At 40.6% G+C, this 16,219-nt stretch overlaps 1 protein-coding gene across 1 annotated transcript in view; it reads right to left on the reverse strand.

The window, feature by feature from the left end:
• Positions 1–5,853: 5,853 nt before the first annotated feature.
• Positions 5,854–16,219, reverse strand: part of DPH6 (diphthamine biosynthesis 6) — a 472,782-nt gene continuing 462,416 nt past the window's right edge. The window contains exon 14 of the mRNA XM_019518944.1: positions 5,854–6,175. Coding sequence (XP_019374489.1) covers positions 6,060–6,175 — 116 coding nt within the window. The 3' untranslated portion in view covers positions 5,854–6,059. The remainder of the gene's footprint in view (positions 6,176–16,219) is intronic.

The following is a 16,219-nucleotide window of genomic DNA, read 5'->3' on the forward strand; positions in this document are numbered from 1 at the left end:
ATATTCATTCCCTTGGGCCCTTTTGGTTTTATCCTTGTTTTGTTTTTGCTCAGCTTCCTGACTAGTTGCTAACCCTACTTTTGCTTTAGTGCTGTCTTCCTCCTTGCCTTTTTCCACCTAGTTCTTGCTCTTAAACAACCAGTTTTTTAAAACTCAGTGGTCATTGCATTAAGTACTGTGCACAATCTCCCATTTGGTCACAAAGAGATTCCCATTTGATCCAGTTTTTCCTTAATCAGATCTCATCACAAAGTTATAGGCAAGGTTTTGATTTGAATGTATGAGCTACAGAGTGGACTGGATCTCAGCTCTGACGTAACAAGAGAAATTCGATGTCAGATAAACACATTTCTTCAGACAAAATCAGGGCTACTGTTCTTGTGAGTAAATTCATAAGATAGCTTCCAACATAACATAGGAGTCAGAGAAGGAGAGGCCGGGCTTCTGCCAGGTATAAGTCAAGAGCACAGCTCTGCTGCAATGGCAGAACTCTTAGCTAACAGGACAGCGCTCTTGAAAAATTGGGATATAACAAACAATGCAGTGAAACAAAATCTTAAATAGTTCTCAATAACAAAAATTACATGAGGAATGTATGAGCCTCTGACTGTCAGACAAACTGAAGAATGACTTATCCCTACCCTCATAACAGGTATAATGATGAAATTGTCTTATGAGACAGAGAAAATAATGATGCAAAGTGGGTTGCTCTAGAAGTTACAAGAGTACAGTATCTTACATGGGAGCTGGTGGTGAAAGTAACTTTGCTGGGGGTGGGGGACTGACATAGTAGGGCTTTGCTGGGTACATGGATTGGTACATGGGTTACACACTTCTCAGTGCTACCCTCTGCATTGCAGAATCAAAATGTTTTCTTTGCATCCGTGATCTTTGAGGCCTGGATCTGCATTGTCATGTAGTGTGCATTGTTGTTGCTTTATGCTGTTAAACAATATGCTGCTGGTTCCTGTGAATTCCATATGCAGAATTTGTAAAAAAAAAACCAAACCAAACCAAAAAACCTGGGAACATCTGGGATGAAACAAAGTATAAAATGTAAAAAGAAAACAAGTGATGTTATCCAGGATTACAGAGAATCCCCCTGTGATGAACAGCTGCTGCAGATACTATACCAGACAAATTTAACATTGTGCACAAGCCAACTGGTGTCCATAGCTTTCACCACAGTATTATTTTAATTCTCTCTTACGTTGTTAAACTTTGGGTTTAGACACAGGACTAGAACACAGAGCTTTAGAGTGCTCTCGCAGCAGGAGTTTTACAAAGGTAGGGAAACAATATAATCAACATGGAAACTGAGGCAGGAGGAAGTTAAGTGACATACCCAAATGCAAATGTAAATCCGCAGCAGAATCAGAATCCCAAACACCTGTCTCCTACCCCTCTTGACAAACAGTTCACTATATCACAGCTATCCTCAATGTTTAGCAGAATATCCATTTTCTAGCGTTTTTTCCACCCTTCTGATTTCTCCCCTTCATGTTATCACCTTTGAGCTGAACATCTGCCTAACTTGAAAAAGGACCAGCATTTCTGAAAGAACAGAGAACACTTCAGAACATTACAACTTTACTTCATACAATGTGTTCTTTGAAATACTCATAAAATGCTTTGAATTACGCCCACTCTATTTCAAATGGCTTTAAATGATATGATCCTTAGGATGAACAATAACAACAGCACAGAAAACTTAGACCAAACAAGGGCAAAATGGTTTGCAGAGATTTCAAATGATGTGGAGAGTCAGCAAGATGGTGAGATTCAAGAAGGCATGAGAGGTAGAGAAGGTGACTCTCTTCTACCAGCGCTAATTGGATTCTTTGGAGGAAAAGAGACGGAGCTTGTACCTGATGAGAAGAGGTGCTATAATGAGATAATCTGGAGGAAGTCTATGCAGGATTATCTTTGTTTCTTTAAAAAGACAGCTGTTTTTAAATTAATCCTGAAATGAATGTGATTCTAGCAATGAGCAGGGAGATGTCGTGACAATTTAAACAGAAAGGTATCAAAAGTGAACAGGTGAACAAAAAGAGAATCAACAATGGGAAAAATCTACCCAAGAATAAATTACATAAAAGATGAAGCCAAAAAATCCTGAGCAGTGAGTCATTGGTAAAAGGGCACTTGCATGTAACATAAGGGTTCAGTTCACAGGTACCCAGTCTGTTTTTTAAAATTAAATTTTAAAATATGTCAAAAATATTCAGTGTTCTGATGAAAGTTGGAAAAATAAGCTTTCAAGATCTGAAGTCTGTATTTTGAATGCTTGGCTAATACATCAACACTGGTTGGCCTGCCAAAAATATTAAAATACAACTAAAGACATCATAAATTAGTAAATTGTCAAGTGTTCTTAATATGTATTTCCAGTGCCAGACATACTTATAATAGTAAAAACAGGTTACTTAAAAAGGCTAAAGAATAAGTGCCAGCTATTAATCAGACAAATCAGAATAACTTTATTTTAACACACTGAAAATTCTGGGTTTGTAGAAGCAAATCCATTCTGAAAGAAGTGACATGTTTTAACTTGGACACGTGAAAAGTTTCTACTTTTTTGGATTTCAGTGTTCATTTGGAGAACTATTATACCATACAGTACAAACCTTTTATTAAATCAATGTATTCATTTATCTGAAATAAAAGTTTTATTCAATCACTGTATTTTGATAGACTGGACTATTGCACACAGGCAGGAGATAATGGATTGAACAGAATGTCCTTGAAGGAGAATAGCTGCTTCAGATCACCTCTCCTATACTCAGGAGACATCCTGCTTCCAGTGCCTGTAAGTCTTCTGAAAGCTGAGCGGAAAGACGTACCAATACTATCTGATGTAACAAATCAGCTCTTGAATCACCTAACTATAAAACTTGAAGGGGAAAAAATTAAATAATCTCCGCTTAAAATATCTCAATGTCATTTTTAAACCTATTTAGGAAGATCAGCTCTGATGGCTTTATGGCAGCTTAGCCATGTGCACTGTAAAGGCTCAGTGGTTCTGTAGCCATCACCAGGTTTGGAAATGAGTAAAACACAAAAGTTATTAAATCAGTTTTTCTCCTGCAGTTGAACCTGGTCATTTCACTAGAACTTATTCCTGTTAAATTAAATGCAGAAATTTCTTAAAAATGCAAAAGACAAAAGTTCACTGACATTGAGATCAATACAGGAAATAGATCTTACATTAAAAAAAAAATCATATTCTGACTCTTGATACAATAGGCAAAGGCAACAAAAGGAATCATGTCAATGGGTTACGTTTTTTAAAGTCATTTCCCCCTGACTGTTAACACAGCTTTCCTGTCGGCCTGAAATGTGTCTTCCCCACATTTGTACTTTCAGTGCTGGGATCTTCATCAGCATACCTTTCGTGTCATAACATGAATAAATCGTAAATTTTCCTGAGGGTTTAATAACAATCAAAGAAACAGAAGAATTTATGTTTTATATATATATATATATATATATATATATATATATAAAAAAGCCCTCAAAACTGATGTCTTACCACAGCATATGTATTTACACACCAAAGATCAAAACCTGCCTAGGTAAACTCTACAGCTCTGTCAATCCTATGGTAAAAAAAAGTGCGTTTATAAATTTCAAATATTAGCTCCCTTATTCCATCTCCCCTCCTCATACACACACATACCAGGAGCTAACACTGGTTACAAAGAGACTGAAAAAGAGCTCTGTGAAACTTATTCACAGCAGGGCCAGGTAGTTATGATGAAAGTACCACAGCATAAGGGAGACAAAAAAGGTGTTAAGACATTTCCTTCTGCTATAAAAGTCTTAGGTCTTTATACAGAGCGGCATTTTACTCACCTGCCTTGCATATCAATATTGAACAAACTGCCTTGTTTATATTTAAAACTCAGCAAGCCTGGCTTCTAACCTTAGTTACTCACACCACGGAGAAGGTGTATGAAGTCTTTCAAGGAGACAGTCAGCATGAAAAGCAGCTTTTTCTTTTTTTTATCTATTCACAAAGGTAACATGTTAAAGTACTTCTAGCTGTTTCCAAAAAGAAAAATAATTCCTGGGTACAGAGATATTGTGGTTGCAGTATTCCTTGGACCTGCTTTACCACTTTTCAGCACCTACACTGGAATAAAAAAAAGGCTAGTTGGGGGTTTGAAATGTGGATGACAACAGGCAAAATGGATGTCACTGAGTATTCTGCTATCTCTGAATATATAATATTGCTTATTGTAGTACAAATACTGAGATAAATATATTGGGGTACCTTTTTTGAAGATCAGTATGAAGAGGTGAATGTGATATCAGACATAGGTGGGCAAACTCATGCCTCTTCCACATCTTTGTGTAATATTAAATCTCCTCATCCCCAAGAGTTTTCTGTCCACCTCACCTCTCACTATATGCTTCAAAGATGGGCCGTGCTTTACAGTGTAACAGCTAAAATAGATCAATTTTTAAGGATCCTGAAAGAGAGGCAAATATATATATTTTTGACCATGGGAAAGAGCAATGCTGATCTATGTCACAGTCTAATCTAAATATGTCCAAATATACTACTCAACAACTGTGTTTTAACAGCACCTCCTGCAGACCTGAGTCTTTCCCTTCTTCTTGGGGAATCCTATCTTAAGTTTGTGTAAGTATTTGCACTGTATTGTGGTACCTAGCTCTTTTCTTCTAAAAGTATTTGTATAACCATGGTAAAAATAATCCTTACTTTAAGCAGTGGCTGATCTGCTTCCTTTCTGTAGTGATAAAGAACAATGACATTTAACAGTCGAATTCCCAGACTGCAGTCAGCACGGTATGGCAGACACGGAAGGCAATGATCAGAGGAAGATCTTCTCATCTTTATTGACTGAATTTGTACGAGCTACCAAGCGCGGAACTGGGAACAGGGAGAAAGCTAAGCTACAGGGCTAAATTCATCTCTCAGACTTACCATTGTAAATTTAATGTCAAAGCACTGACTTCCATGGAATTGTTTCAGATTTATACTGGTTTAAGGGAGAGCTAGCTTGTAACTATAGCTCATCCAAAGATAATCACAAGTATGAACCAGATTTTATTTTCTTAAAAAATAATTGCCTTAGTGACAAGTTAAGAGGAGAATGTGTGGAGATGTAACATGGAGTTAGAAACCTTACTTGCTTCCCCAAGGTTTAATTTTACAGAAAGCCTGAGAATGGGCTCTCTCAACTTCATTAAAGAGGTTTAATATACTGACCCTTTAACAAATACAAGGTAAAATTCTGGCCTCAGTGAAGTTAATGAAAGCTTCACTCTTGAGTCAAATCCTATATCACGGACAGAAGAGGTAAAATTCCTGTTGACTTCCTGGGAATAAGATTGGAGCCTGAGGGAATACTAGCAGCCTTAAAATAAGAGTTTTAAACTAGATAAAATGTATAAAAATATTCAGTATTGCCTCTGAAACAAGGCGGCAAATCCCGGTTGTTCTTTTTTACTTTAATGGGAGTTGGAGTAAAAACTGTGTAGAAGCAGAGACTGTGACCTCCATTATTTATATTGGCTGAATGTGTGTTATATTTTCTGGTGTTAGTGACTGTTCACCAGTGTGGCTGAGGGTCACTGTATGGCCATGAGTAAGGCCCTCAGGATCTGCCCTGCAGTCAGCATATTCAGGGAAGAAACCTTTAAGACTACTGGAACTAATCTACTGATCCACAAAAGAAGGTCCCTAAATTACAACAGGTCTAGTGTGACCAGGCCTTACTATAACCAGTTAAAGGACTGGAGGGAATGAAATCACTGCCATCTTCTCTATCTGCCTGTGACTGCTAGTATGTACCAAAACAGACTCTAGAACTGAGACAGAAAATTGGACAATATATTTTTTAATGTTTATTGTTCATCCAAAAGCTGAGGTCATATACGATCAAGCATTATTCATAAAGCTGTTGACATTTTATGTTTAACTTTGCTCCAAACAAACAATGAAAATCATGATTTTAATTAAAATATTCAGCAAAATCAAGGATGGTCTTTTCCTTCAGTCTCTTCTTGGTGGAATCACTTATAAACTCCTAGCTGAGCCAACATACTATACGGATAAATTCCCTGTCAGGTAAATCCATCACAGGTACGAGAATCAGTGCTGGAGTAGTCTTGCCCAGTTGTTTTTCAAGAGATTCTTGTAGTACTAAAATGGGAACAAAAAGACTTATGAATGTTTCATGTTTCAGTTATTTAGCAAATGAATTTTCTCCTGCAAATACAAATATGTGTAAGAAAATAATAGAAGGGCTCTGAACAGCCCAAAATACAAAAAAGGGAAGAGAAGCTTGTAGCTGTAGTCCAGTTTATTCTGAACTGAAGGATCACTAGCTTTTCATAAAAGCCTAAGAATGGATTTTAGGCTTGACTACAAATTTCTGAACAGACGAGTAGCAGGGCAGCTCTGTGCCTGATGCAGCCACGATGCAAGGGCCAGTGACAGCTGATGTGGTGCTGACTGTGGCAGTGCAATCAGCTGCTACTGTGGTGGCAATTATTTTTGTGCCCCTCTACAAAGGCAGCGCCTCGGGCAACTGCCCTAGTTACCCCCTCCCTCAGTTATGCTACTGGTAATGAACTCTCTGGCCATGATTCAGCAAAGCTCTTAAACATGCTGCTTGACTTTAAACACATGAATAACAACAGGAGATGGCAGTTTGTAAGGCTGCAATTCAATGATGGTATGTGCTGGCTGTCTCTGTAACTCCTGATATACAGATAATAGCTGTCTAGAGCTACGAGGTCAAATTCAGCTCTCAGCTGCACCCATGCTACCAACATGTATTGCATGTTGTCTGGTGCATTCTGGCATAATGTTTGGCTCAATGAATTTTTGAAAAAAAGTGTTATCAAGCCATCTTTACAGCCAGTCAAAGCAATGCAATCAAATTCTAGATATGTACAATTACATTAAATGCTTAGTAGTCCATTATGAAACTGCTGCATAAGATTTAACAGGGGTAAAGCCACAGGAAGGACTCTTGAGTAGAGGAACATATATGATTAGAGGCCTATAATGACCAGTTTATGGCACAAAATAAACAATTAAACTTCTATAGGCTAGCTAGTTGATGGCTATGAGGAGACATGACAACAATCTATGAATTTTTACACGGGGGAGTGGACTTAATGTGATATATGGAAGGAAGATCAATGAAGCGAGAGGTTCCTTTTGGAGAGGACAAGAATGGCAAAAACCTACAGAATGGAAGCTGAATATGAAAAACAGCCTTGGAGTGAGATTTATTAGGAAATGTAGCAGCTTTACTGAAGAAGTGGTGGGAATCCAGTCACAGGGCATGTCTACACATGTGCTTTAATGAGCAGCAGCCTATTTTACTGAGCATTAAAGTGTCATGTAAAAAATTGTGCAATTATGCTAATGCGCCGTAAAATAGGCTATTGTGCATTAAGCATCACTTAAAAAACCTGTGCTTTCAGCACGGTGCATTAGTGCAGCCTAATGCTCATGAAGTACCTCACATTGGAGATAGTAAATTTAGTACCTCGCATTGGAGGTAGTAAATTTAATGTGCATTAGGAAAAGTGCATTAATGCACGTGTAGATGGGCCCACATAGTACTTTTAAAATAATATTGGAAAAAATTCTAGAAATTATTCTCTATAAATTGTAGAGAACATTTTAATATGGCGTGAAGTAAGCTGCATGACTTTAGTTTTAATAGGGTTTTTGTGTCTTTAACTTCTACGATTCTAGTGATACTTTATAACATTACAAATTCTTGGCTAGACAGAGTGTAAAGAGGGCTGAACATGAAGAGTGTCAAAGTTTGATTTTTTTCCCCGCTGACTGTGAAACTGTGAATATACAGTTCAATCAAAATGTTAACTTGTATTGGGTAAAATTCCTTTTTTAAAAATAGGAATTTTGCCTTCAGCAGGGCCAGGATTGTACCACTGTTGTTACTTCCTAGATATACTCCTTCCTAACTAAGATGTTACTGCATAGATGCTGTGACCACGGGAACAGATTAAGACCACTAAAGTGCTGCTGAGTTATTTTGCATTGAAAATTGTTTACATAAGATATGAATATTGACAGAAGTGAACCTAAGATCAATATTCACCTCAAGGGTCAAAGGACTTCATGTTCTGTGTAATAAGCAACTCAGTCTATGTATCACAGAGATTCTGTGGTGACACTGTGATTAAGGGTCAGCTAACATTTCCATTTTGGAATTCCAGTTTTGGGGGAGTTCATAACTAAATGGGCTCAGAAAATATTAGGTGAAAATAGATGGAAAGCTGTCAGCTCAAAGAAAAACGGTGACCGCACTTACGTTTTTAAAACAAGGGTTTTTTAAAAAAAATAGAAGTTTATTTTTAAAATTTATTTATTTAGAAAACCCTGTCTATCTAGGTTTTTGCAGAATATGTGAATGCTAAAACCCACCATGGCAGGTGGGTTTCAATTCTGAAACAACTTAATTCTTTTGGAAAATTAGGATGGTCCAAGTTACTGATGTTAGTACATTCTCTTGTGAAAACTTGCTCTAGTTAGCCAAAAAGGGCCACATTTGCATTTAAACAAACAAACACACAAAAAACCTTTTGCTCCTTATACAGCTGTAAAAAGCTGTAAACTTGCTTTTTGGACATGCAATTGAATTATAGGTGAAAAAGCAGGGTACTTGCACTTCTGGCTGTCTTAATACATATGCAAATAGGGGCTTAAACATGTGAGTTTTCTACTCTAAACAACAACTCTTTTTTCAAGTTTAAAAGTGGGAGTGCATAAATCTGAAATTTTTACCTGCTACAAGAGAGGGACAACTGAACACACTCACTAGCACCATGACTGAAAGAGACCTGGGGGATTGTGACTGACCACAAAATGAACATGAGCCACCAATGCAGCCAGCAGAGCAAATAAAACTCTGGCTTGCATTTACCGACTCAACTCAAGCAAGACCCAAGAAGTCATCCTCCTGCTTTACTCAGCCTTGGTGAGGCCACAGCTGTAGTACTGCATCCAATTCTGGGTTCCATACTTTAGAAAGGATGCGAAGAAGTGTGAGAGCCCAGAGGAGAGCCATATGCAAGAGTAGAGGATGAGAGAACAGGACTTATGAGAGGCTGAGCACCATAGGACTCTTCAGCCTGGAGAAGTGAAGGCTCAGGGGGGACTTGGTGGCAGCCTGTAAGTATATAAGGGGTCTGCATCAGGAACTGGGGGAACATCTGTTCACCAGGACACCCCAAGGGAAGACAAGGTCTAACAGTCACAAACTGCTGGAAGACTGTTTTAGACTGGACACATGGAAACACTTCTTTACCATCCATGTCTCCAGAGTCTGGAATACTCTCCCCCCAGAAGTGGTGCAAGCACCTACTCTGGATACCTTTAAGAAATGCTTGGATGCTTATCTTGCTGGGGTGATCTGACCCCAACTGATTTCCTGTCCCTTGGACAGGGGGCTGAACCTGATGATCTTGCAAGGTCCCTTCCAGACCTAATGTCTATGAAATCTATTAACTCTAAGCTAAAGTACTGGAGGAGGTACTGCAAAATTAATAAAACTGCATCAGTGGGCACAATTGATTCAGCACAGTAATACAAGACTACATGTTTCATTTATTAAAAATAAAGCATTAGTTTCTCCTTTCAATCAGTTTATGCTACTCATTTTTTTAAAAACCTATATAGCACTAACATACACAAACTTCTTAAGATTTTTCCATCAAATTATGCCTTTAGGTAAATAATAACTAGAGCCACCATTACTGTTTTTAAATTAAGTAACTTTGCTGAAATTAAGTTAAGATTGGATGTTCTTTTTGTTAAAGCTACATTTTGAAACATGGTCAATTGTACAACATTTCTGTAAATACTTTTCTGAGAAGGAGAAACATCATGGACATGGGCACAAATATTGTAATTGGAGTCTGTGAGACAGAGGACAGTGACAGTGGGTGTCAGGGCTGTGGGGAAATAAATATCTCAACAATGATTTATGCTAGTCTCAAACTATCATTTTAATATACCCTGAATCGACCTGGGAATTGTGATATAAAATACTGAAATTAAGTTAAGTAGCAGCAAATGCTGTATTTATTTTCATTCTGAATTACATTTAATGCTACATATTTCTACTCAGAATTAGTCCAAAGAGAGGCGCTATCCTTAACGCGGATCAAGTTCAAAAGTAATTGAGGTATATTCTCCAGACTAAATCCCATTGGAGACTGCTCCCAGAAGTTTCTCTCAAACTGGGGACAATTGAAGGAAACATGAAAATGGTTAGGAAGACTGACACTACTGGAAACTGACATGAGCCTAATGGACTTAAAACACTACCTGGCAATGCTATTTATTTTTACTGTCCTTTGGTTACAACAGGATGGCAGATAATTCAGATCAATAGTGCAATGACCTTCCACACTGACCTAATAGCCTTACATTTAACATGGCACAATCTTACATTACAAACTACTGCTTTCTAGAAGTGATCTTTATGCTAACGACCCTTTATGAAATCACACAGGACTATTATACAAAACGGTCTTTACACTGGCACTGCCATTTTATAAATAAAACCTTTAGGTTCTCTCCTGCAGCCCTTGCTTGTATGAGCTGAAGCCAGCTAAACTGATCACATGTGTAATGGTTGCAAATCAAGTTCTTTACCCTGATATTGTTGGTGACAAGCACCTTCCACCAATCAGTCAGAGATGAGAAGCAGTCTTACTAATAGCCTGTACTGAAAAGGAAAATGAGAGCAGGGAAAAAGATCATGTGTTTCACCCAGAACATAAAAATTGCTTTGATGTTACAACTACACTCTTCCTTCACTTTTTAACCAAAAGATATTGTTACATCACTTAGCACAGGTCTTTAAATCCCTGAGCTAATAAAGCTCCATTGCTTCGGCTGTATGGATTTGACATGCAGCACGTACTTCAAGGAGATGCCTCACAGGGGATCAGGTTCCTAACAGTTGACTAAGAGTTCCAGTCCCAAAAGATGTGCCCCGGGTGTGCAGAGCACTTAACCCTTCGACCAGTACCAACATGACTATTCACAAATTATTGATGTCCCTAAATCCCCGGCAGATTGCAGACAGTTCTTGTCTCCCTTGAAGCCAAAGCATATGGCCACTAATGGGATGGATTAAAAAAAAATACATATACACATTCAAGCCTTTGCACATGAATGTAAAGCCACAGAAAGGGTAGAAGGTGATTGAACTGGACTGAACACTGTTAAATACATGATTAGCCTCTTGTTATGGATCATTTCCATTGATCTATATCTGGTTTCACAGCACAGTTTAATTAAAGCTGTCTGGAACAAGCCTGTTCCCTAAATGATCAGGCAGTGCAAAGAAAAGGTGAAACCTGAGGAAGCTTGAGGCCCTCTTCCCCTCACCTTCACCTTTTAGACATCCAACTGGTTGTCTTTGTGGTTAACTACAGTAGCAGAAGGAAAATATGTTTTAGAATATTTTAGTAACTGGTTTTACTGCTGCTTATTGGGCTTACATGTCAGATAAATCCCTTTGTCTTTCCCCATGTTTGTATTTAAAATGATAGAAAGTGATTTAATTAAATTCAGGGTTTTAAAACAAGATGTTTAAATGTACAATCTACTTGTTTTATTCCAACAAACATCTTGCTCATTATAAAACCGAACCTATTTAAATAAACAGGTCAGCATTATTAACTGTTTTAAAATTAAGTAACTCTTCTGAAATGAAGTTAAGATTGCAAATTCTTTTTGGTAAAGCTACATTTTGAAATGTTTGTTCAATTGCATGCATATTTGAATAAAGGCATTTTGTTAAAAGAATCTTAGGAAAATGACAGAAATGAAACACAAAGGTAACTGTTCTTCATCAGCTGCTCTGTAGCAATTCCCTCCAGCAAATTTATTCAGTCTAAAATGTATTTGTTACCTAAGGAAAAAAATGGATGTTTATACACTCTCATACTTAGCCATTCATAATCCCCCTTATTATTTATTCTTCTCCTAATGACATTTTTAAAATTAATAATGTTTGACATTTTCCCCTGAAAGAATAAAGTTTTCAGAATGCCTTGGTCCCTTATAACAGGGACAAGATTATTAAAAGAACTCAACTCCCGTTTCAGCACTAAGTAATGGAACCAAATTTGTGACAATGTTGAGCACCCATCAGTTGAGCGGAAAATCTGGTCACATATTAAAAAGTATATGTTTTTATATTTTTGTTGTAAGCTTTTAAATTTGGGATCATAGTTTCATAGTAGATAGGGTCAGGAAGGACCTGAACAGATCATCTAGCCTGACCCCCTGCCACAGGCAGGAAAAATGCTGGGTTCACAAGACCCCAGACACGTGACCATCCAACCTCCTCTTGAATTTGCCCAAGGTAGGGGCAAGGACCATCTCCCTGGGAAGTTGGTTCCAGATTCTGGCCACCCTGACTGTAAAATATTGCCTTCTGATCTCTAACCTAAACCTATTCTCCATCAGCTTATTACCATTGTTCCTCATCATCCCAGGTGGTGCTGGGGAGAAAAGAGCTCTTCCTATTTGCTGATGATCTCCCCTGATGAGTTCATAGGCAGCCACCAGGTCTCCCCTCAGCCTCCTCTTGCCGAGGCTGAATATGTTCAGGTCCATCAGTCTCTCCTCATAGGGCCTCTCACCAAACGGATAGCCCTCCTCTGAACCCTCTCCAGGCTAGCCACATCCTTTTTAAAGTGCGGCACCCAGTACTGGATGCAGTATTCCAATTGCGGCCTGACCAATGTCGCATAGAGGGGGAGTATCACCCCTCTGGACCAGCTTGAGATGCATCTTTGGATGCATGACAAGGTATGGCTGGCCTTGCTGGCTGCAGTCTGGCATTGGTGGCTCATGCTCATCTTGGAGTCAATAATGACTCCAAGATCCCATTCTGCCTCTGTGTCCCACATGCACGTGCGCCCACTTACCAGACCCGAGGTGGAGGCGGACGCAGCAGAGCCAGCAGCAGGGGCAGCAGCAGCTGATCCCCCTAAGGTAAGTGGGCAGAGGGACTGGATGCAGATGAACCAGATCCGGAGGGGAAGGCCCCCGGATCCCTCTTAGCTGAGCTGGTAGGGAGCCACTCTCCCAAGCTGCGCCACACGAACAGAGCGTACAAACAGGTGTGCTCTGTAAGAGCGTACCGGTGTTTGCGTCGGCGTTTGTGCCAGCGGGTGAGCAGGAAGGGCCAGGAGGGAGACTCCTACTAGGGCAGGGAGAAGGCACTGCACTAAGCTAAAAACAAGCAGCAACTCCTGATAGTGTTGATGCGGAGTGCTGCCAGGGCCCCTGCCCGGGGGGAGCAGTGTACCCAGGGCTTGTCTGAGGCCTTCACTCAGACAGAGCCCATGGGGGAGCTGGTGTCCCCCCACCCCCTGGCCTGTGGGGGTTGCCCAGCAAGGCCTGGGGGGGCAGGGATTGGGGACCCCCACACCTGTCCCTCAGGCACCCGCCTTAGGGCCCTGGAGGTGCAGGTGAGGGAGCTCCAAAAGGAGGTTAGCAGACTGAGGGGAATCAGGGAGGTGGAGGAAGAAATTGACGGCTATTTCCTTTCCCTGCAGAGCCACACACCCAAGGAAGAAGCACCTCGGGAAGTGCCCTCCACTGCAGAGTGGCAGATGGTTACCTCTGGAACCAGGGCTGCTCGTAACCCAGCAGTACCTGTTCCTCCAGTCCAGCTGGAGAATGGGTACGAGGCCCTGGCAACAGTGGAGAAGAGGGAGGGAGAGGAGGGAACCAGAGAGGAGGCAACTCCACACTCTCCATGCTCCAAACACCCTGAAGGAGCTAAGCAGTCCGGGAGGAGAAAGCATCGAGTGATCGTCATAGGTGACTCTATCCTGAGAGGTACAGAGGGCCCCATCTGTCGCCAGGACCCCTCGACACATGAGGTCTACTGCCTACACGGAGCAAAGATTCATGACGCGACGGGGGTGATTCAGGTCGTGATCTAGCCCACTGATTACCATCCCATGGTCCTAATCCATGTGGGTACTAATGATGCGGCCAGGAGAAGCCCTGATCACCTGACGGCAGACTAGCACGCTCTGGGGGGTGTGCTGAAGGAGACAGGTGCACAGGTGATATTCTCTTCTGTTCTACCAGTGAGCGAACGTGGAAGATGGCATGAGACGTGCATCGCAGAGACCAACTGGTGGCTTTGGGAATCGTGTCTTGAGGCGGGCTTTGGCTTACTTGACAATGACCTGCACATCACGATCAGAGACATGCTTGGGTGGGATGGGCTCCACCCTTCCCCTAAAGGTAAGCGTGTGTTCTCTTCTAGATTGGCGGATCCCTCCAGCGGGCTTAAAACTAGGCTCATCGGGGGAAGGGGAAGATGACGGAGGAGGAAGCCTTGGACCGCTAAACCCAGCAGCACTCACAAGTACAGCCCAGCTTAGACCGACGAGCAGAACATATACACAGGTAAACAACAGGGGCCAGGGCAATGCTGCAATTAGGGGGCCAGTGCACACATCCACAGGAGGCCTCCAATGCCTCTACACAAATGCTCGTAGTATGGGAAACAAGCAGGAGGAACTTACCCTCCTGCTAGCTGACACCAGCCCAGACATAGTGGACCTCACTGAAACGTGGTGGGACCCAACGCATGACTGGGCAGTGAATATCAAGGGCTATAGGCTGTACAGGAGAGACAGGACAGGGAGGAAAGGCAGGGGTGTGGCGCTCTACGTCAAGGAGGAATACACATCCTCATCAAGTAGCACAAGGTCAGAGGAGGGGCACACTGAAGTGCTCCCGTTGAACCCAGTACCTCGTAAGATTGGTAGAATTGAGCATTTCTAATGAGTATCAAAAATAAGACTATTAGACATCCAAGTGGTGATAAGCTTCCTGAATTACATATATGCTCTTTAGCCACAACATTTGTCACATACTTTACATATAAGATCCAGTAGGTAAAAAAAGATTAATCCTTAGGTTTACAATCATTTGATAAACAGCAGAGAGGCAAGCAGGAGTCTTCTTGTACAACATTCAAAAATAAAAAAGCAGGAGAAGACCAGGAGCTAATGATATCATATGCTTAAATATATACTTCTTCCAGGCTTACCTACATAGGTTTGTGGGGCCAAGTATTGTATTATGCCTAAAAAACTACAGAACATAAATCTTCATTATGCATGTTTTTTGACAGTCAAGTCAGTTCTCTTAACAGATTATATTTATTTGTGTGCATGTGCATATTTATACACACACACACAATATTTTATAGATATTATATAAAGAAATATTTTTATATAAAAAGCAGTAAAATACATTTGCTGGTTACACAAATTACCTCAATCGTACTTTATGCAAGTCTCATCCTTCCATTGCTCCAGCACCTCCAAAGACGGGAAAGGAAGGAGCAACATGACTTCCAACTTTTAACTTAGGGTATGAATCATAGAAAAATAAGGCTGGAAGGAACCTCAGAAAGTCATCCAGTCCAACCTCCTGGAGAAGGTTGGACCAATCCTGCCTAAACCACCCCATACGGTCTAACCTGTACTTCTAGTACCCAGATCTATTACTGTCTATAACTTTTACTTTTAGTACATAGATATATTGCAAGCATTCCAGCAGATTGCTAAGAACCTGAAATTTCATATAGTAATACTGCTTTCTTTTCCTTTTCTGTACCACTCACTGCCTCCAATGATGCAATTTGCAGCATATGCATCCATGTGGAGGCCCTCTGAAATCATCTCCAGGAGAGAAGTATTAGAATTCAAGATCTTCAGAGCAGAAGCAGTCTCTTAGCATACCCCCAGACCACTGTCCAAAACAAAGTGAAGCAATTGTCTTACTTGGGGTATAAACAGGCATTGTCTGTGGAGTAAGATCAGCTATGCCGGGATGTGTCCTGGCACAGCTGATGCACTTAGAATCTTAGAAAATTAAGGTTGGGAGGGACCTCAGGAGGTCATCTAGTCCAACCCCAGGCTCAAAGCAGGATCATCCCCAACTAGATCATCCCAGCCAAGGCTGTCTAGCTGAGTTTTGAAAACCCCCAAGGATGAAGCTTCCACCACCTGTCTGGGTAACCCATTCCGGTGTTTTACTACCCTCCTAGTGAGAAAATTATTCCTAATATTTGACATAAACTTCCCTTCCTGCAACTTGAGACCATTTCTCCTTGTTCTGTCATTTGCCACCACTGAGAACAGT

The sequence above is a fragment of the Gavialis gangeticus genome, unplaced genomic scaffold, assembly GCF_001723915.1.
Source record: "Gavialis gangeticus isolate Ggan-Ray unplaced genomic scaffold, GavGan_comp1, whole genome shotgun sequence".
Classification (NCBI taxonomy): Eukaryota; Metazoa; Chordata; order Crocodylia; family Gavialidae; genus Gavialis; species Gavialis gangeticus.